This window comes from Oncorhynchus keta, chromosome 10, assembly GCF_023373465.1.
Source record: "Oncorhynchus keta strain PuntledgeMale-10-30-2019 chromosome 10, Oket_V2, whole genome shotgun sequence".
NCBI classification, from domain to species: domain Eukaryota; kingdom Metazoa; phylum Chordata; class Actinopteri; order Salmoniformes; family Salmonidae; genus Oncorhynchus; species Oncorhynchus keta.
The window spans coordinates 60227886-60249012 of NC_068430.1; the positions used below are offsets into that span (position 1 = coordinate 60227886).

Here is a 21127-nt window from a genome sequence, read left to right on the forward strand (position 1 = left end):
ACAATCGTAATAAGGAGAGACGTTATGAGGATTTAGCATAAGGATGACAAATGGCCACGGTCGACGGTGACACAGCAACTCAGAAATAATGCAGATATCTAATACAGGACATAGTTTACAGTCAGAACAAAACTCAGCAGTTTTGACTCGGCTTTAAACTACAGTTTTCTTTGAAAGATTAAACGTTGCTTAATAAGTCAGAAAAGCTTGGTAATTCTGTCAGTTTAGTCTTAAAATTCTATAGAGTAGGAGGGGTAAATTAAATGGCAAAGGCCTTTTTTAACTATTTTCTCTGAGCTTAAACTCTATCTCCACAGTAAAGACTGGATAAACTGTGTGGATGACACATCTGTCTGAATCAGATTTACCACCTTCTGCCTTTGGAGCGGAACTCTCAGTCATGCAAAACCACATCGATTTTTTTCACCCCTAGATTATCAGACGAAATTTCATTATTCACCGCTCTGCGTTCTGCTGAGGGAGGGATTTTTCAGAGAGGGAGGGGGAGAGAGAGAGAGGGAAGGAAGCTATAGAGAGAAAGAGAGAGGGAGGGAAGGAAGGAGAGTTGACAGAAGATCTCAGGCTTTGCAGCTCAGTGACTCTGTCACCTCTCTGCCCTCCTCCATCCCTCGCCTCTCATCTCTCCGTCCTCCCCCTCGTCTGAGTCTGCCATCATTGCGAGGGCGATGCGCTTTGATAACCGTCCCTGTCGCTTTTCTTCCGTTCCTTCCCCTGTAATAACGTTCTCTTAGTCACAGAAATGCCGGGTCTGCGTCCCAAATGGCCCCCTATCCCCTATATTGAGTAGTAAAAGTAGTGACCTATAGGGAATAGGGGGCCGTTTGGGACAAACCAGGTGTCAGCCTTGAACCCAATGTACACAGAATCTCAGAGGGTGCAGTTAAGAAACTGTTCAGCTCCCATCTTTAGTGTCTACGTGATGACATAGTGAATAATGGCAATATATATGTACTACAGCGTATATGTACAACTAATTATATGCATAAGATGTGTGCATAATTGTATCTTTAGATTAGATAAAAGCATTGGCTGAATTCCATATTGCAATATTATATTTCTAGGGCACATTGCTGCTGTATGGCCTAATGGGAAACGCTTGACAATAAACAAACCCTACTATATCACAACACATTCATGCAGAGGTTGTGGGGAGGTTGTGAGGCTAAGCGGAGGCCTGTTTTACCGCGGTGCAGCTATTGTATGTTGGCTGTATGTACCGTTTGTTACGCAACGCATCTGTGGCGGGCGCTTAGGCAGCACTCCCCTGTCCAACTCTGAGAGTTTGTCCCGATGGGACAAACAATGACACTTTTCTCTATCAACCTCCTTCTCTCAACCGCTCTCTCTATCCCTTCTTCTCTCAACCTCTCAAGCGTTCTCTTAACCTCAACATCCCTCGCTCTCTCTGAACCTCTCTCTCTCTGAACCTTGCGCACTCTATCTAAACGTCACTCTCTCTCTCTCTCTGTCTCTCTACACATCGCACTCTCTCTCTCTACACATCACGCTCCCTCTCTCTACACATCGCGCTCCCTCTCTCTACACATCGCTCTCTCTCTAAACCTCACTCTCTCTCTAAACCTCACTCTCTCTCTAAACCTGGGGCTGCAGGGTAGCCTAGTGGTTAGAGCGTTGGTAACCGAAAGATTGCAAGTTCATATCCCCGAGCTGACATGGTACAAATCTGTCGTTCCGCCCCTGAACAGGCAGTTAACCCACTGTTCCTAGGCAGTCATTGAAAATAAGAATTTGTTCTTACCTGACATGCCTAGTTAAATAAAGGTTAAATAAAACCTCACACTCATTCCTTCTCTAAATCTCTCCCTTTCTCAACATCTCCCTTTCTCAACATCTCCAGCCCTATATCTCCATCCCAACCCCTCTTCCTCTCTCATCTCTCCAGCTCCCTGTCCTCCCTCGTCTGAGTCTGCCATCATTGAGAGGGCGTTGCACTTTGATAACCATCCCCCTCTCTATAAACCTCTCTCTCTCTTTGAAAAAGAGACGTGTGGCATTGTGACAAGGCCTAAAAATAAAGCCCTTTTGTGCCCCTGTAAACAACAAGCGTATGCTAAAACCAAATTCTACTTACTACAAAATAGGCTAGGGGACGAGTTAGATGCGATATATTTCATCATTTGAACCTGTTTGGTGATTTTTTCATGCTGATATTACTGTGTTATTTCATCATCCACGTCAAAAGCAGGTAGGAATACAAATTGATCATACTGTAAGGTATACAGGGCATCAATAAATGTGCAGTGATGCATGATGCTTTAATAACCAAAAGGAACTATAGGCTGCAAACTATGTGTTACAAAAGAGAGTACATGTGGCACGGGTTATGTCTTCACATGCAACAACAAGTGAAAGTGTTATGGGATGCCAACGAAAGGAGCAAGACAGCGGGCTTCAGAGTGAAAAGCGTCCAAACGTGAACTGACAACATATGAACTGCGATGAGGATGAGACAACACAAAACGGAGGTCAAATGTGGGCAAAAATAAGAACAAAAGTACCATGTTAGATCTTGCAGTGTAGTATTGTTCTTCCACACAGTCCAAAAAATCGTCAGAGTCGGGCTGTTTAGTAGACAGACCAAGAAAATATAGATTATTCACAGTCATCTGGTAAAAATCACACACACACACACAGTATAAAAAAATGTTGAAGTGTTTAAGTTGTTCTCCGAAGAGGTGGGATGATGGTTGGGTTTAGAAATGTATACACAAATAAAACACACTTAAGGGGTGAGAGACTCAAAATGCTGGCCAGGGGACCAAAAGGATACCATGCAAGTGGGGCCTTCAGAAAATTATCTTTCATGGACATGCGCTTCTAAAATAAGTGGCCGACCTTCCCCTCCAACAGAAGCACACCAAAGACAGAAGTTGAGAGAGAGAGAAAGAGCGTAGTATTACAAGCCTACGATTTTTGTTGTTGTTGATAAAAACAAAAATCAAACAGTCCTTTCAAAAATACGTGTAAAAATAAATTTAGAATAATAAAAGTTGCCCGAGTGTGTGTGTGTGTGTGTGTGTGTGTGTGGGAGGGGGGGGTTATAAGAAAAAAAGCATAAAAGATGAGAACACTTCAAGACTGGAGGATGGAAGGCACTGTGTACAGACTTTATAACTGTGTTGATTCACACACACATTCAAACACCGTTTAGACTAGGTTAGATATTTCATTGTCGGAAGGGTTCCAAAATGTATTCAACAACGAGAGTGTCTCACCCCTTCGGTATTTTTTAAGTCAACACATAAACTACAACTCCTATCTGTTGACTGTGGGTACGTCCCAAATAACTCCCTATTCCATATATAGTGCACTGCCTACCTTTGGAGCACACATTCTGGGTTTCCAATATAGCGTTGTATGAGGCCTCTGCCATCCCTATTGTGCCACATACAGTTAATATAGTCTATATAACATATAATTCTATAGTTTGCCTCATCCGAAATACAATGCACAGTTAAGGGATAATAGCAGTGCAACAGTAATGGCAGAAGCCATGGAAATTGTGAGGTTCTGAATTTAAACAGTTGTTATTGTTGCAAAGCGTGATTTGGTTGGTCGAAAAGTGTGAAATGTTGATGGGCAAGCGTGTGTGTGTGTGTGTGTGTGTGTGTGTGTGTGTGTGTGTGTGTGTGTGTGTGTGTGTGTGTGTGTGTGTGTGTGTGTGTGTGTGTGTGTGTGTGTGTGTGTGTGTGTGTGTGTGTGTGTGTGTTAGGAGAGTCACTCACTGCTGGTTCGTGATGAGGTTCAGTCTCCTTCCTAAGCGGGGGATCAAACTTGACTTGATCAACTATCAGGGTTAAAAAAAAAATGAACAAAGAATTAAACAAACTGCAGTACTAAGAAATGAACACACGACACACAAATATAGTCCCAGTGGCCTGGCAAAGAAAAAATGATCAAAAACGCATGAGTCGAACAGTAACATAAGCACAACATATCGCTAAAGATCGCTTATGGGCATTTTCCTACTAGTGCAGGCACTTTCCCCCATAATCCCTGTGGGCACAGAGTCAAAACTTAATGGCAAAGATTTAGACCCTCACATATAGAGTCCCTGAATGAACAGTAAGCAGTTCCCCATATGCCTTTTGCAGATGCAGGGCGAATATACGTCTCTTGGGAAGTGATGTCTCTGCCACTCTGAGTGACAAAAATGAGAGCTGGAGAGATAAGGAGGGAGTGTGTGGGGGGAGTGAGAAGGACCGATTAGGAAGAAATCTGAAAAGCTTTTGTTACATTGTTATAAACGTGACATTATAGATGTCCTAACCAGTCACAGTGACCTTAGTAGGCGTTAGATTGTGGCTACTCACTTGAGGCAGTTGTAAAGATGCGTTATAAAGGATTCGTATAATTTCAGCCAGTAGTTTTGAAAGAAGCGCTCACAAGCCAAAACGGTTCCCCGAACATTGTGTACAACATCCGTACATGTGGGGATGTGCATGTTGGGCTCACCCCGCAACTTCATTGGACAATACTGTGCTGATCTGATCCCGCCTCCCACTATAAACCTTTGACATGCCATTTCTGTATGGACCTCGCTTCACGGGAGCATTGTCATGCAAGAAAAGAGAAGGGCTTTCCCCAAACTGCTGCCACAAAGTTGGAAGAATATAATTGTGCAGAATATTATTGTATGCTGTAGTGCTAAGATTTCCCTTCACTGGAAATAAGAGGCTTAGCCCAACCCATTAAAAACAGCCCAGACCATTATTCCACCTCCACCAAACTTTACAGTTGGCACTATGCATTGAGGCAGGTAGCGTTCTCCTGGCATCCACCAAACCTTGATTTGTCCTTTGGACTGTAATTCATTACTCCAGAGAACGTGTTTCCACTTCTCCAGAGTCCAATGGCGGTGAGCTTTACACCACTCCAACCGATGCTTGGCATTGAGCATGGTAATCTAAGGCATGTGTGCGGCTGCTCGGCCATGGAAACCCATTTCCTGAAGCTCCCGATAAAAAGTTATTGTGCTGACATTGCTTCCAGAGGCAGTTTGGAACTCGGTAGTGAGTGTTGGCAACGGAGGACAGGTGGTGGTCCTTATCCAATTCCGAGGTGCATATTGAAGATATTGGAAGACCCGTCTATCTAGTTTTCGTCAGTCAACAATATGAGTAGACCTAACGAATAGCGACAGCACTAGCCTATGTCAATCTACTGTCCCCCATAGTACAAAGTTCAACCTATTCTATTCTGTATGAGAAATACATATTCCAAACATAGTCTGGGACAGTTGTGGGATGCGATAGATCCCACATTAATACAACCCCTAGCATGTTTTTGCAATGTGGCTGACGCAACAGATCAGAACGTTTAACTTAAAATGCGGATAAACTATTAGGCTATTTCTTTCCATTATAAGCGCTGCAATGCGCACATGGTAGTAGGCTATAAGCGTAAATGTTCCATTAGCGGAAAACACCATTCTCAAAAGTGACCGCAAATGTAATTATGTGTGTAATGCTTTTATTAAAAAGGTGAATTTTTATGGTGAAAATTATCTTCCCCAAACTTGAAACTCACACGCTACTTATGTATGCCAGTTAGGCTCTACACCCCTTGAAAAGCGCATTAATACTATTTTTCGCCACTTTAGTTGTGAAACAAACCTTACTAAAACATACAGGCCTATGGGCTAGGCTATTCTTGATTTAATATTGTCTTTACATATACTAAATAATATATGCGTGAAATGTGTTTTTATTTAGAATGGATCATTATCATGCACCGGTCTCGAAACAGGGGTAGCGGGGAAAAATACATGTAACCTATGCACTTAAATAGAGGATGCTTTTCCCTGTGGTTTATTTTCATGCCAGCTAGGTACTCCTGTTGTAAATATAAGCAATGTGCTTAATATTAGGAAAGTTGACAAATAAATACAGTAGGCCTAGCCAATAGAAAGCCTCCTATTTTTAATAGAGGCCATTACTGTTTTCTCGCGCAATTGCATAGCCGATTGAAATGTTGCGCAACATTAGCTCATGAAGTGTTTGATTAGATTTTCGAATACATTTGCATTGATGTCAGAGCGATTAGAAGGACAATAGAATGCTGAGTACCAGGCAGTTAGCAAGTTTGGTAGACTACTAATGACCATCAGCGGAATCAGAGTTTGGAGAAGCCTAATTACCGTGACTAAAGGGTCATGTGGAATTTGACTGCCTTCATGACTAGTGACCGCCGGTGTGGCGGTAATACGGTCACCGCAACAGCCCTAGTCATGACTGCTTACGACATACTACGGCATGCTAATGTCACTCTCATAACAGTCTTATACCAGAGGGATTAAGACAAATGCTACTGAAGACACTCACAGTTGATCTCGGAGAGTGTCTTCCCTTCTCGTGTGTTCCCGGAGCGAATCCGATGCGGCACAGGTACAGGAGGCTGTCAAAACAGATAAAGTGGAGTGAGGGAAACAGTAAAACACTAACTAGCCTGGTCCCAGATCTGTTTGTGCTGTATTGCCAACTTTTATGGTCATTGTCAGCCCAAACTGTTCAGGGACCAGGCCAGTAATACATTAGTCCAAAATGTAGTATTTTTGGATGCAGGCATTCTGACATACATTCCACCTACAGTACCGTTTATGAAAGCGTCACAAAAACCCTGTAAATTGCATTTTCAAGTATTGTGTGGCAGTTTTATGAAATGGGAATGCTGGTCATCGGCAGGGACTGGGGAATTTGTCAGGATCAAAAGAAATATGAAAGGAGCAAAGCCTTGGTAAAAAGTTTAAGGAAAACCAGCCTGTCTTCAGAAAACCTAGAGAGTTATATTTTTCAGCGAGGCAATTACACACATTGTTAAAGACACACCAGAATGGCTTTCCAATAAGTGGAGTGATCCTGACTGGTTTAGTCTCAGTCCCGAATTAAATTTGCATGAAAATCAGAGATACGGTTGAAATATTCCTGTCCATCAATGATTCCTAACCAAATCTACTGAGCTTAAGCAATTTTGACAAACTTCTTCTATTTAGGAATGACGGAGGACACTGTGTTCTTTGGGACCTTCAATGCTGCAGAAATGTTTTGGTACCCCTCCCCATATCTGTGCCTCAACACACGGTCACCTCACAGATGATCAATGGAAACAGGATGCACCTGAGCTCAATTTCGAGTCTCATATCAAAGGGACTGAATACTTATGTAAAGTAGTGTACCATATAGGGAATAGGGTTCCATTTGGGACACTCAGGTGAGTCACATATTCCTGGCAACCTTCCATGTTTCCCTGATTAAAAAGGCTGGTGTAAAAATAACACCACTGAATGTCGCACGTTGATGACACATGCGTAATGAAAATGGCCCTTCTGGGTGGTGGGGGGGGATCGCTAAGCCCTGTGGGGAAAATCAATAAGTGTGCATCCCAAATGGCTCCCCATTTCCTATATAGTGCACTAATTTTTTCTATATAGTGCACTAATTTTGACGGCAGTGCACTACGTAGGGACCAGGGTGACATTTGGCAGCAGCCAAGGTAGTCCCAGGATGGCTTCCACTGTTATTTATTTAGCAGTGTGTCCTCCCTCGTGCATCAGAGGACATGCACTTTACTTTATGTGAAGGGCTCACAGTGGAACTGACAGTTCCAGGGCACAAAATGACAGTTGAATGACATCCTTCACTGCGTGCTTGTTTTGAAGAAGAGACTAAAAGCATTTAGCCAAACCGTCTGAAACGAAGGGCGGTTGAAGGACCTTCACCAGCATATATTATAGGATCATTCTAGTCTGTATTTTAAATTAATTAATTAAAATTAATTTAGCAGATGCTATTATCCAGTAGTGAGTGCATACATTTTTCATACTTTTTCTTGTGGTCCCCCATGGGAATTGAACCCACAACCCTGGCGTTACAAGCGCCATGCTCCACCAACTGAGCCACACGGGTCTACAAATAGCATTTGGTTCCAATTTACAGTAAGTGTCTCCGATACCTTTTGTATTTACATGTAGAGCTACAGTATCTACACTGTAATTACACTACCTGATGTAAATATGTATTATGGTCACCCACTGTAAAGTGGGACTAAGTACTCAAAAGGTTTAGCATACATTTTAGCTTCAGCAAGGACCCAATGGTATCACACCATTCTCCACGTCAAACCATTTCAGCACACGTCCATTTCTGAAGTAACACCCAAACACACTTTTCATGCACAAAACATCTATGTCCACACAATCTAATTTACCAGAGCAGGCAAATACAGGCCCACAATGCCTCCACACACACACACACACACACACACACACACGGTACCTCTCTGCCAACGGCAATACGTGGGAGTTGCAGAGAAAGGGAGGGGTCAACAGGTTGAAACACACGCCAGTATGAGCCAAACGACCCTCTTGTATTTCGACTAAGGGCGAAGGAGAGAGGCAGATACACTCAGCCCAACTGATGAGAGGAGATGAGGAGGAGTAGAGTGAAATTGCCCTTAGATGCTGATCTTCAGGTCAGTTTTGCGTTTCCCCCACTAATGGTTAAGGTTAGGATTGGGGGAAGGGATCATAGATCTGTACCTGGGGGAAACTTTACCCCAGAGCAGTTGAGGACAGGGCAGGGGGTGAGACGGCCTAAAGAATTCCTTTAAGGCACAGAGTCAACACCTACAGACAGGTATTATAGACCTCGGACAAAGTGACTGCTGCCAGTTAAAGTGACAGTGCAAGGTTTTGGATTTAGTGACGTGTACATTTGATTTTTTTTTAATTGCAAGAAGATAAGAGGCTAATTAACGCTTATGCTAAGGCTAGTACATCTTCAAAATTAAAACAAAAATATATAGATGCTGTATAATATTATGCATTCTGTAATTGTCTAACAAATATGCATTTAAGAGTGCCAATGAACAGGACAGAATGTTCAGTCAGTGTTTTCTAGTATAATATTGGCAACGACAGAAAGTACTGCTGAGTGTGAATACCGTGGCTATGAATAGCAAAAGCACTCTCGTCAAGCTCTTGCTGTGCATTATACACAGACTAAATTGACCCCTAAAACCTACAGTGACAACATTTTCTGTATGACAAAGTACAGTAGATGCTCTATAACCAATGATTGTCCTCTACAGTCAATTAAAATGATTTAGGGCCTTGATCAATCAAAACCGGTAACCAGGAATACAGGTAAGAAAACACAAATCTAAATTATTACTATTCCGCTGTGAGAATCGATGTCACCATTTTAAAATGGCAACCTTCGAGGCAACCTAGCCTGGGTGCCAATCTGTTTCTGCTATCTTGCCAACTCCTTATGGAATAGTCATGCCAAATGTTTGGATTGACGCAAGGAGTTGGCAAGATAGCAGAAACAGACTAGCCCCCTCGCTAGAGGCAAAGGTTACTGGTTCTGATTGAGTGTCTGCAGCTCCACTGTACCTCCTCAGGCTCCTCGGGCTCGTCATCTAAGTGGTCGTCGTAGGAGGAGTGGTCCGGGTTGCTGGCCTTGTCCAAGAGCTCGATGGCCAACGTTCGACTCAGGGGTTGCGAGACAAAGGGATGCTGGGGAAACATCAGGGGACAACAATGAAGATGAGTTCATACTGTAGGAAAGCCTGGTCTCGGATCTGTTTGTGCTGCCTTGTCAAATCCTATGGTTATTGGTGGGGCAATGACCATAGCAGTTGGCAAGACTATACAAACAGATCTGGGACTGGGACTAACTGTAGGAGACTATGGAACAGAAAAGCCAGATTCAGTCAAGAAAATCCATGTGTCAGAAAGATTGCATTATGAGAAATGCAATCGAATAAAACTCTTTTTTTGTACCTACATTGTCAAATTAATCATAGCACTCAATTATTTAAAAAATGATAAATACATTTCCTGCCGTGGTTGTTCCCTCTTGAGCCAAACAGCAGTTGAATAAAATAGGAGTTGGCTTGGCATGGGGAAAATGTTATCTAAGATGAGATAAGATACAACTTTATCCATCCCTCAGGACAATTCGATTCAGGGCTAAAGTGGTGCATCTGATATGAACTGATATACAAACACTAGACAGACACAAAACATTTAGGATGCGTCCCAAATATGGGCCCTGGTCAAGTAGTGCATTATATAGCGAATACAGTGCCATTTGCCTCAGACAAGCATGACACAAGATATTATCCTGTTTTTATCACATGCTAGTGCAATAGATTATTAAAAGGCTAAAGAGTAATGTGCAAAAGGCACTATAAGTGCAGTAGATTTATCAAATGATTTGATAAACAAGATTTCTAAGATTACATTTTTTTTAACGTTTGAGATTGTAAGAGTTAGAAGGGTTCCTCTGTCCATGTTTATTTGAGTAATACACATGGGAGAGTTCTGAGAACACAAACCTCAGGCTACTAGTAAATAAGAGTTGCTATGTAAAAACTGCAGCACTTTCTGTGATTGCAACATCCTTTTTCAGGCTTTTAAATCATTTTTACCCATTGATTCTTGAGGGATATTTTAACTGCCTCATGAGCTTAGCTCAACTGTCGTACCCATCAGAACCCAAAATATAAGCTTGTATTACAAAAAAAAAAAAAAAACACTGTATACCTTCAAAACTATCATTTTGATATAGTATCATGAATGGTCGGTCCTTGCACCCGTTCACTCTCAAATGTACAAAAACAGTGACTGCTGTGTTACTGTTTAAACGTCATATTGCCCATTTAACCAGTCTACATATAACAAATGCAAAGAGGGCTCTAGTTCCAAATATTCACACTATTTCACTAAATCTTGACCTTGAACATTTGAAAGGGTTACTTACAAACAATGCTCTATGGGTTGTCACTGCGGCAACCAAATCCCTTGATCTACACAATGACGTCACTACAATCCCATTGCTGATCATCTTACCTGCAGCAGCTTGTCTGAAGAGGGCCTTTTCTTTGGATTTTTCGTCAACGATATCTTTACAAAATGATGAAAATTACTGGTCCTTGGGGAGGGAGAACGAAATTGGATTAAAAAAAAGATATATTCCGCCTATTCGATCATAAATATTCCATTTATATGCTAATAACGATCAAACCTCTTTGGGATGAAACCTGACCCCATATTATGTGTAAATCAAGTTAGGCTGTCAATTCTCCAGCCCCTCTCCACAAAAAAACAGCCTTTCTCGGAGTCCAATGACATCGACACGAATCTGAGGCTCCTTTAACGCCTGACTTTTAATATTTTAGCAGCATTTTGATTTGATTCGTTAATATTGTATTACATCTTTTTTCCCATCCAGTTCTAATGTATAAGAGTTGGGGTGGGAGAGGACGGTATGTTCAAGTAGCGAAATAGAACTGGCCAGAGTGTAGGTAATGTTGCAGGCAGCAACCCTAAAAGACACTTACCACTTCACCTTGTCTTTCAACTTGGGCGGCTGGAAGTTACTTTTGGTCATTAAAAACAGGGCCCTGAGAGAAAAAAAAAAAGTGCAGTTGTGTATTTAAGGAAATCAGTCCTTACACTTACAATCCTTGCTTTTACTCAGAGGTGCTAACTTACTAAGCATACATTTAAAATAATGATGTTCTGCTTTCTCTATGTCCTGCAAATGCATACAACGAGTTCGTAGAGTCATTGCATGTTAGAAATATGGGACCAAATAACTAACTTTTGACTACTTCAATACACTATAAGTGAATTTCTCCGAATACTACAGACTTCTTCAAATGGGGGACTAGCTACATAAAGTGCTTTCATTTCTTAACGCTAAAACAGATAAGTATGAAAATAACCTCAAATAAAAGGTGCCATTCTGTACTGTCACCTCAAATGAAACATTTTATCTCAAATCCAAAATCCTTGAGTATTGAGCCCCAAAAAAAGATATGCTTCCCTGTCCAAATACATATGTGGGGTGTGAGTGTATACGATTCCCCTGCCTGTATGGATAAGAATCCCGGCACCTACTGGCCCCTTCTCTCTGTCTGCTCTTCATTTCATAACGGTCTCTGTCAAAAACAACAAAATAGGAAAGGAGAGTCCACTCTCCTTTAAAAAAAGAAAAAGACCCTGGTCTGATACCAACGGGTCCAAACACTAACCTCATCGGGTGAAGGTCGAACATGGGCGGCTGCAGCTCTGCCAGCTCGATGGCGGTGATGCCCACTGCCCAGATGTCGCACAGGTGGTTGTACCCGCCCTTCCTCTCCACGGCTGCCACCTCGGGTGCCATCCTGCACACAGGGAGTCGGCTCAGTCAAATGAACCGTTCACCACATAGCCTTGGCACAGTCAATAGCAATTAACACTACAGGGTCATCTCAACCAACTCACACTGATCTCTCAACTCACACTGTCAAACCAACTGTGCCAATAACTCGCTTATAAATGTTTATAAATATGAACACATTTTGTAAATATTTATAAACTTTTGTTTAGCGGTGGCGCAACCACCAGAGCTGCCAAGTGGGGGGCCACTAAAATGTTTTGCTCCCAAAATGGCCTTATCCAGAGCGACTTACAGGAGCAATTAGGGTTAAGTTACTTGCTCAAGGGCACAGACACACCTAGTTGGCTCAGGGATTGAAACCAGCAACCTTTCGGTTACTGGCCCAACGCGCATAACCACTAGGCTACCTGCCGCCCATCATCAATCAATATAAATCAGAATATGTTTGACACGTTAACTCCCTGGACTAGAGTCGAAGCCCTGCCTAAGCTGGGCGGGGGTTCTACTAAGCTAACATATGGTATTGTTTTAAGGTCATACCAAAGATCCTTTAGTTATTTGATTTAGAATTTTAAGACCCCTTCAAATATAAAAAAAATGAATAAAGCCCATAATAAAATTTGCCCATACGAACATATTGAATAACAGTCACTACATGGAACAACAGACAGTAGCCCCCCAAAAAATCTAAAGGAAGTTTGTTCTGAAGTGTCGGTCCTACAGTGCTGTGAAAAGGTATTTTCCCCCTTTCTGATTTTCTCTATTTTTGCATATTTTTGATACTGAATGTTATCAGATCTTCAATCAAAACCTAATATCAAATAAAGGGAACCTGAGTGAACAGATAACACAACAATTACATATGTATTTCATAAACAAAGTTATGCACTACCCAATGTTCCTGTGTCAATAACTGTTTGTTCCACCTTTAGCTGCAATGACTCCGACCTAACACTTCCTGTAGTTGTTGATCAGTCTCTCACGTCGCTGTGGAGGAATTGTGGCCCACTCTTGCATGCAGAACTGCTGTAACTCAGCAACACTTGTGGGTTTTCAAGCATGAACTACTTGTTTCAAGTCCTGCCACATCATCTCATTTGGGATTAGGTCTGGACATTAATAGGCCATTCCAAAACTAAAAATGTGTTACTTTTTAGAAATGTTCATGTAGACTTGATAGTGTGTTTTTGGATCATTGCCTTGCTGTATGACCCAGCTGCACTTCAGATTCGGTTCACAGATGGATGGCCTGACATTCTCCTGAAGAATTCTCTGATACAGAGCAGAATTCATGATTCCTTCTATTAAGGCAAGTCGTCCAGGTACTAAGGCAGCAAAGCATACCCACTCCATCACACTCCCACCACCATGCTTGACTGTTGGTATGAGGTTCTTACTGTGGATTGCAGTGTTTGGTTTTCGCCAAGCATAATAATTATAATAATACATGGGACTATATAATGGGGTGGCAAGTAGCCTAGTGGTTAGAGCGTTGGACGAGTAACCGAAAGGTTGAAAGATCGAATCCCCGAGCTGACGGGGTAAAAATCCCCGAGCTGACAGGGTAAAAATCCCCGAGCTGACGGGGTAAAAATCCCCGAGCTGACGGGGTAAAAATCCCCGAGCTGACAGGGTAAAAATCCCCGAGCTGACAGGGTAAAAATCCCCGAGCTGAAGGTAAAAATCTGTCGTTCTGCCGCTGAACTTTTAATTTTTTTTTAATTAAATTGCGCTTTAAAGAAATTAAGGGGCTGGATTGGGGTGAGGATACGAACCCAGTTTAGGGTAAGGGGCTGGATTGGGGTTAAGATATGAACCCAGTTTAGGGTAAGGGGCTGGATTGGGGTTAGGATACAAACCAGTTTAGGGTAAGGGGCTGGATTGAGTTTAGAAAAAACAAATATATATATATTATATATATATTCTACTAGCTTTGTAATTTGAAATGCAAAACATGTTTAGATTTGCATATCTTTTTTGTCAAGCATTCTCAAACTGTGAAAATCTCTGGTGACACGCATTGAAATGTGTATTTAAGCCCTAATTTCTGTCACTAGACTTTCTCCATATATACACTTACATAAAAAAATGTTTCAACTGGTACCTTCAGACAAGTCTTGTGAGGCTTGTGGGGGCCGTATAGCAAAACAGAGAACGCCATCGTGTTTGTGCGTCTCATCTTTCAATAGTCGTAATAGTTTTTGCAGGCCAAACCGTTTGAACGCTACAGACATTTTCGTAAGAAGACCAATTTTCGGGATGTCTCATTGTCTGACAAACACCGCTCTAGCTCTACCACCTATTACTGCATATGCGGAAGGGCAACATCGGCAGATGCAATGCAGAAAAAACATCTCTCTAACCTAAACTGATAAATTTGGATGGGGATGTTTTTATTATGCGGGCCGCGGAAATCGGCTCTAAGGGGTCCAACACCTTTTAAAATCAATTGAAGGGCACATTCATATCCTGCTTGACAAAATGGCGGACGATAGATCCATGGATAGATTCCCCTGACTTGGGTATCAAGGGAGAGAGAGAATCGATAGAAGGGGGGGAAGTGATGAAGGACGTTACCAGTAAGGTGTGCCGATGAAGGATTTTCTCTTGGCAATGGTCATCGTGATTTGGGCCGAGACGCCAAAGTCAGCTGCAGAGGAAAAGAAAGACATGAGAAGCCTGACTTTGTAGTTATATCTACATGAGGCCTCCATTAAGCATAATTAATAATAATTGTGCATTTTTATTAACATGTCGTTACTCACCAATGAATGATTTGTAAATGAGTTGTTTAAAGTCAGAGTTACATTAATACAGTAACAGTTTATCAGGAATAAATGGCTAATAAATGTCCAAATGCAATCAACAACAGTTTATCATGAACACAGTGAACTTCTAATACACGTTTGATGATGATAAACTATGCATAATTATGCATAACGATGTTGAAATCAATTCAAATCATGCAATGCTCATGTATTGTAATAGGTAATATTCCAGGTAATATTCCAAAAGGAATACGATATAAAGTGTTGTGTTAGCACTGATACAATTATCACTGTCCAAGCTGTGCGTGTGTCGCAGCTACTACACACATTGAATAGGAAAGCACGCACACACACACACAGAAAGAGAGAGAGAGAGAGAGAGGACAGACAGAGACAGAATGTGAAAGCAGAAGGTGCTCTTCACAGCCAAGCTCAATTAACAGCTTGTCAATCTTCGCCAGGTGAGGATTCACGCGCTCATCAACTTGCCATGATTCATCATATTGAAACACACATCAAAGAAAACAGTTGCACGCCTGGACTCCTTACCTAGTTTGACGTACCCGTTGTCTGTCAACAGTATGTTTGCTCCCTTTGTGAACATAAAAGAAGATCAGAACGTCACAATGGATCTGCAGTTGCATAGGCCTATGGAAGCGCTTAGTACGTTTTTACCTATTTTCCCCCTTCAACAACATATCAAACGTCTAACTAACTTGTATCTGCACATTTTCAGTGCAACTTCATTTCTGCAGCGGTCTCTTAACAAGGCCAGCTATCAAAAGGAAACTTCACAGGGGAAAGACCGAAATGGGAAAAGCCTGGAGTGACTTTGAAAGATGTCTTGTGGGGATTAAAATGGTGGCCATTAGTGTCAGAAATGTTTTTATAATGGCTATTGCACATCTATGCCAAGAAATTCCAGAGGAGGACCTAAAACTACTGTCAATGTAATTGTACATGTCTGGGTAAAGGTGTTGTTGGTCTATTTGTGTGTGCGTACAAGCTTGTGTAAAATGACTTCCTTAATAAAGAGGACAATAACATCTATTTTAGCCTAATCTACACAATGTATTCCTGCTTGAAACGGTTATTGTCCCAGTCCCACCTTACCTTTGTCTTTGTGCACTCTATTCTATGCAATGGAAGCCATGTATTCCTGCTACAATGTGCCATTTTCCCACCTTACCTTTATGTCTCTGTGCATTTTCCCTTTGTTGTGTAGATAGTAGAGACCCTGTGGAGGGAAATATGCCTACAGTGAGTCAGTCCATTGACCTCTTCACAAATAATATCTCATCCTAATATGTTGTCCCTTTTTAGCATCCAACCAAAATCACCACATATACTTTTCCAAAGCATGAGAGCATTGTCATTTAACCAGGAAAGCAATAGTCTGGTTATTATTTTGGGGGATTTCTAAAGATGGGATTTATTATGGTATAATAATTGTACATCAAAATCAACAAATCAATGACAACAATAGTCCTTACGATGTTGCTATGCAGGTCGCCTACTGGTTAGAGCATTGGGTCAGTAACCGAAAGGTTTCTGGATCGAATCCCCAAACTGACAAGGTAAAAATCTGTCGTTCTGCCCCTGAGCAAGGCAGTTAACCCACTGTTTCCCGGGCGCCAAAGACATGGATGTCGATTGAGACAGCCTCCCGCAGCTCTCTGATTCAGAGGGGTTGGGTTAAATGCCGAAGACACATTTCAGTTGAAGGCATTCAGTTGTACAACTGACTAGGTATCTTCCCTTTCCTATTGCTAAAGGCTGCTTTCAGTCTCATTTCGAGTGGATGGGTCAAATCAAATGTAAGAGGACGTTCAAAGGCAACACTTTGAGATGAAAGACGTGTGTCAGAAGAAGAGTGAGCGCTTGAGCGTTTGGAGGAGGCAAACTGAATTGACGTACCTGAAGAGTTTCTCGAGACACGTAGGCTATTTGTGATTCTGTGAGAGGCCCCGTCACTGAAAGATAAGGAGAGACATAGTTGGAGCCTGAGAAGCACACGTGCTTTATTAAAACGTTCCTCGGCCGTTGGTGCCTGAGACAACATCTGGTACCTGAACTCAAATGTATCATGTAAATCTTTAATATTGTTTAAGCTAAAGGTCTTACTTGGGCACATATCAGCATTTCCACATTTGAAGTATTTGTGTCATTTAACCCCAGCATCAACCAAATCACATCAAATCAACAATAGAGTCCACAACTGGATGTTGATCTGACAGCTTTACCTGGCAACATTAGGTTATTTCAAGGTGATTATTGGGACTATAGAACAGACCAGGCACAACAGAACCCTATTTAAAACAGAACAAAAAATAGATTTGCTACTGAATTAGACAGAGCTAGATTCTTCTTAGATTTCAATATCATTTATAGTACTATACAGGAAACGGCATATTCTCAATGAGATCGCCTGTATAAACAAATAAAACAACTGTCTATTCAAACATGATCCTCTGGAATTTGCTCGCCGGCCCGTCTCTCTGTCTGTCTTCAGTTTGAGTGAGAACACGCATCATCCACCATCCTGCTTCAATCCTAGGCTGTGTGAGGGCTTTGGCCATACCGTTGAGAGGCTAATCTTCTTAGAGTCTCTACAAAGTAGATTGCAAGCCATGATCGCACCAGTTGATTGGGGTCTGATTAAAAGGTGCAGTCAGTCACATGACAGGGCTAATTAAACTAACGTTCTCTTAGGCCTCTAGGGGGTATATCAAAAAGCAGGGTCACCAAGTTAGTCAGTTCAATCAATTATAACATTCCCATTTCAAGCTTATCTTTCCAAAAAATGATGATGTTAATTCCAAATATTTACACAGGTTTGCTGGCAACTCATTGACCCTGTTTCAATTGGGAAACTCAGTTGAAAATGACCTCCTACCTTTATATTCTTTCTTTCATCGGCACTGACCTGAAAGAACCTATACAGTTGACAGCATACTCCCAGCTATGGTCTACCATACTGCTTTCACCTATCCTCCATGTTCAGATCAATGCAGACGGAGAGGAAGCTATGTTAGACTATTGACATGCCCCCTTGACCTCCCCCGCCACCTGCCTACAGGGCGGGTCTAAAACGACAGAGGTTAAAAGGTCCAAGGAATGTAACGACACAACGAAACTACAGGGCATTTCAGACACCTTCCGTTTCGGGGACCCTCTATTTACACCGGAGACGTAGACGGAGCCTTGGGTTGGGGACATTACGAGCAGCGCGTCGTCTCCGTGGCAGCGGGGAGCTGATATGTGGGAGGCTGAGATCAACGGTACTTGGCGGTGTCGACTGCTGTTCTGTCTCTCTAACGAGGGGCCTCGCAGCCGACTGAGCCCAGCACAGTCATTAAGAGCAGAATCAACACTGTCTCTGTGAGTGTATGTGTGTGCGCGCACAAGTGCGACAGCAGCTGCTTAAGACAGCCGCTCTAATGACCTGTGCTTTAAATGGGCAATCTGCAGTTCAAACAATTACAAAGACGTCATGCCACCACTGCTTTCGTACACAACTCCGGGATGGGGCCTGGAGAAATGTAACTTCTCCAATGTACAGATGGATGCTATGGATGTAGCCATGTTTTAAACCTATACAGTGTTCGTTTACAACTTACAATGTTTACAAACATTGGAGTAAAACCAGCTTATATTTTGGGTTGTGATGGGGTAAGACAGTTGAACTAAGCGCAAGGCAATTTATAAATTATATTCTTCCCGAATTAAAATGGGTATATATCGTCTATATCTATATATCGTAAAGTCCAAAAATGGACATAGCAACTGCAGATTCTCCCTTTAACGACCAAGACAAGAAGAAGAAAAAGAGTAATAAGAATCTGTTAATCTGTCTGGTTATGTGGTAGGAGCCAGGTTACTTCCTACACGGCAACCGATTCCCTCTGGGCCGTGGCATAAAGTAGTGTACTATAAAGGGAATAGGGTGCCATACCCCTAGTAAGAGGACGCCTAGCTTGAGTGAGGAATTAGCTTAAAACCACACACTGAAACTTATTGAATTTGGCTTCATCGTACCGGTTGAACCAGCTGTCATTTTTTCAAATATGTGTGTGTATGTCGTTGTGTCTACTTACCATGATATATGTCTTGTAGGGACCCTCCCCCACAATATTCCATACATATCCATAATTTATCTCTCCTGTAAAGAGCAAAAGGAAACAAATGACATTACAATTGATACCGTACGTCCCAAAATAGTCTGAGTAAAAACCAAACTCTAGGGGGCGGGGTGGAGTCGGGGGGTAGAGCGAGAGTATGAGGAGGATGACTGCTTTTGGGAGTCTTTTGTAGGTCGTGACACAGCATGATGCAGTTTGGCTATTAGGCCACAACCGCCCTCCGGGCAACCAACACGTTGGAACTTCCCTCTTTTCAGCCCCTGCAACTTCTCAGTATGGCCACCCTCCACCTCCCCTTGTCTTGAGCAGTTCAATAGAAAGCATTTCCCTAGAGCTAGCAATTAGCCACATCGCTAGCTAACGTTAGTGCGGCTAGGTTGGACCAGAGGTTCTGACTGTAGCTTGACTGCAGTGGAGTAAGACTCCACGCTGAGCCTGTGTGGTGTGTGGTGTGTGGTGTGTGTGTGTGTGTGTGTGTGTGTGTGTGTGTGTGTGTGTGTGTGTGTATACTTCCTAGCTTGTAAGTGGCTGGGAATTGACTGAGCCAGGGCACGGCTTGGAGGAGGGAAGGGTAGGGTAGGTTAGGGATGGTGACGGAGGGAGCGCGGGATGCGGGCCTTTAAATATGCTACCTTAAGTAACTGCCAAAGTAGGCCACGATGTTAGAGTGCTTGCAGTCCTTCATCATGACGATTTCCTGCTGCACCACCACAAAGTCCTCCCCTGTGGAGAGACGGCAGACGTGAGAGAGCAGGTGAGGAGAGAGACAAATTCACATATGTACATAAACACACATTTATAAACACATACACAAACACACACGTATGTAAACACACTTGAATGACTTTAAAAGGAACTTCAGTTGCTTCTACATGAATAAAATGGCATAAAATAAGTTTTAATTATTAATTTTTTGATGCAGACACAGACACACGCTTAAACCACCTCGCTGAACCAAAGCACTCTGGCAAGACTAGCTGGGAACTAGAGTAAGTGGACTCCTCTCTGTCTCTAAACAAGTACCAACTGTGCATTAGTCTGCATACTGACCCGGATGTGCAGAGATAATGGCTCGGAGGATTGATTTAGCAGAATCAATGCGTTATTTGTAATCTATGCTAGTCCCTTTTGATGAAGGCATCTGTCAAACTGGCAAAGCTATCACTGCAAACATTAAGCTCCACACCTCCCAAATGAGGACCATACATCTCAGAATCAATGAGCCGCACGACGTCCAACTACGATCACTGAGGGGAATCAATTCCACAGATCATAATTACACAGGCTGGGAATATTCAGTTTGGCAGCTTGTCAACACCACCAGAAGGCCAGTGTTTCCCGACACTCAATGCTATTCTAACGCAGGGAAACGTGATGGGCCTGGAAACTGGGGAAATAGAAACCAATAGAAGCTATGTTTTTTGGGGGGGGGGCCTGTCTCCTTGAGGGTGCACTCAAAACACACAATCAAAACACATGCACACACTCTCACAGATAAGAGATTCTCTTAATGCGGCGGCAGTGAATAGCCCTTAACGAAAACCCGCCGGGGATGCTTGCTTTTCGTTTTTAGCAGCTCTGTCAATACGGGGTGCGTGCTGCACATTCAAACCCGGCACTCTCCATCAGCAAGTTAGCACTGGCACTGTTGCTAGGTCAGCGCATTTCTCCCAGGCAGAGCTATCGAGCGCAGCTCCACCCGATGCTTCTTCAGAGGAAGAAGCAGGGAACGATTATTGGCTTTAACGAGAAATGACTGCCCATGAAGCTCTCCCTCGCCTTCGATTGGCCCGAGGGACAGACGGCGGGGCCTGGTTGATTGTCGAAAAAAAGAGATTCTCATCCAATGTCCCCTGGGGTTCGTGGACCTGACGGCGCCGATCTGGGCTGACCTTGATCTCCGTCTCGGGTCTCAACGTCTATAAACGTGTGCGCGGGACAAACGCTTTGGAGGAGCGCGAGAGAGAACAAAGTCACTTTAGTGTGACTGCTGGCTTAATGATGG

General features: G+C 42.7%; 1 protein-coding gene across 2 annotated transcripts in view; it reads right to left on the reverse strand.

Annotated features, from left to right (window-relative positions):
- The window catches only part of LOC118389102 (mitogen-activated protein kinase kinase kinase kinase 3-like), a 76326-nt gene that overhangs the window by 23421 nt on the left and 31778 nt on the right, over nt 1-21127 (reverse strand). The window contains exons 3-15 of one of the 2 annotated variants that reach the window (XM_035778846.2): nt 19755-19845; nt 19078-19142; nt 16898-16953; nt 16170-16217; nt 15530-15572; nt 14790-14862; nt 12085-12216; nt 11389-11451; nt 10898-10979; nt 9437-9559; nt 6366-6438; nt 3768-3829; nt 2541-2603 (exon numbers count right to left, since the gene is read on the reverse strand). In XM_035778846.2, coding sequence (XP_035634739.1) covers nt 2541-2603; nt 3768-3829; nt 6366-6438; nt 9437-9559; nt 10898-10979; nt 11389-11451; nt 12085-12216; nt 14790-14862; nt 15530-15572; nt 16170-16217; nt 16898-16953; nt 19078-19142; nt 19755-19845 — 974 coding nt within the window. The remainder of the gene's footprint in view (nt 1-2540; nt 2604-3767; nt 3830-6365; nt 6439-9436; nt 9560-10897; nt 10980-11388; nt 11452-12084; nt 12217-14789; nt 14863-15529; nt 15573-16169; nt 16218-16897; nt 16954-19077; nt 19143-19754; nt 19846-21127) is intronic. The other variant, XM_035778847.2, reaches the window with a different exon arrangement.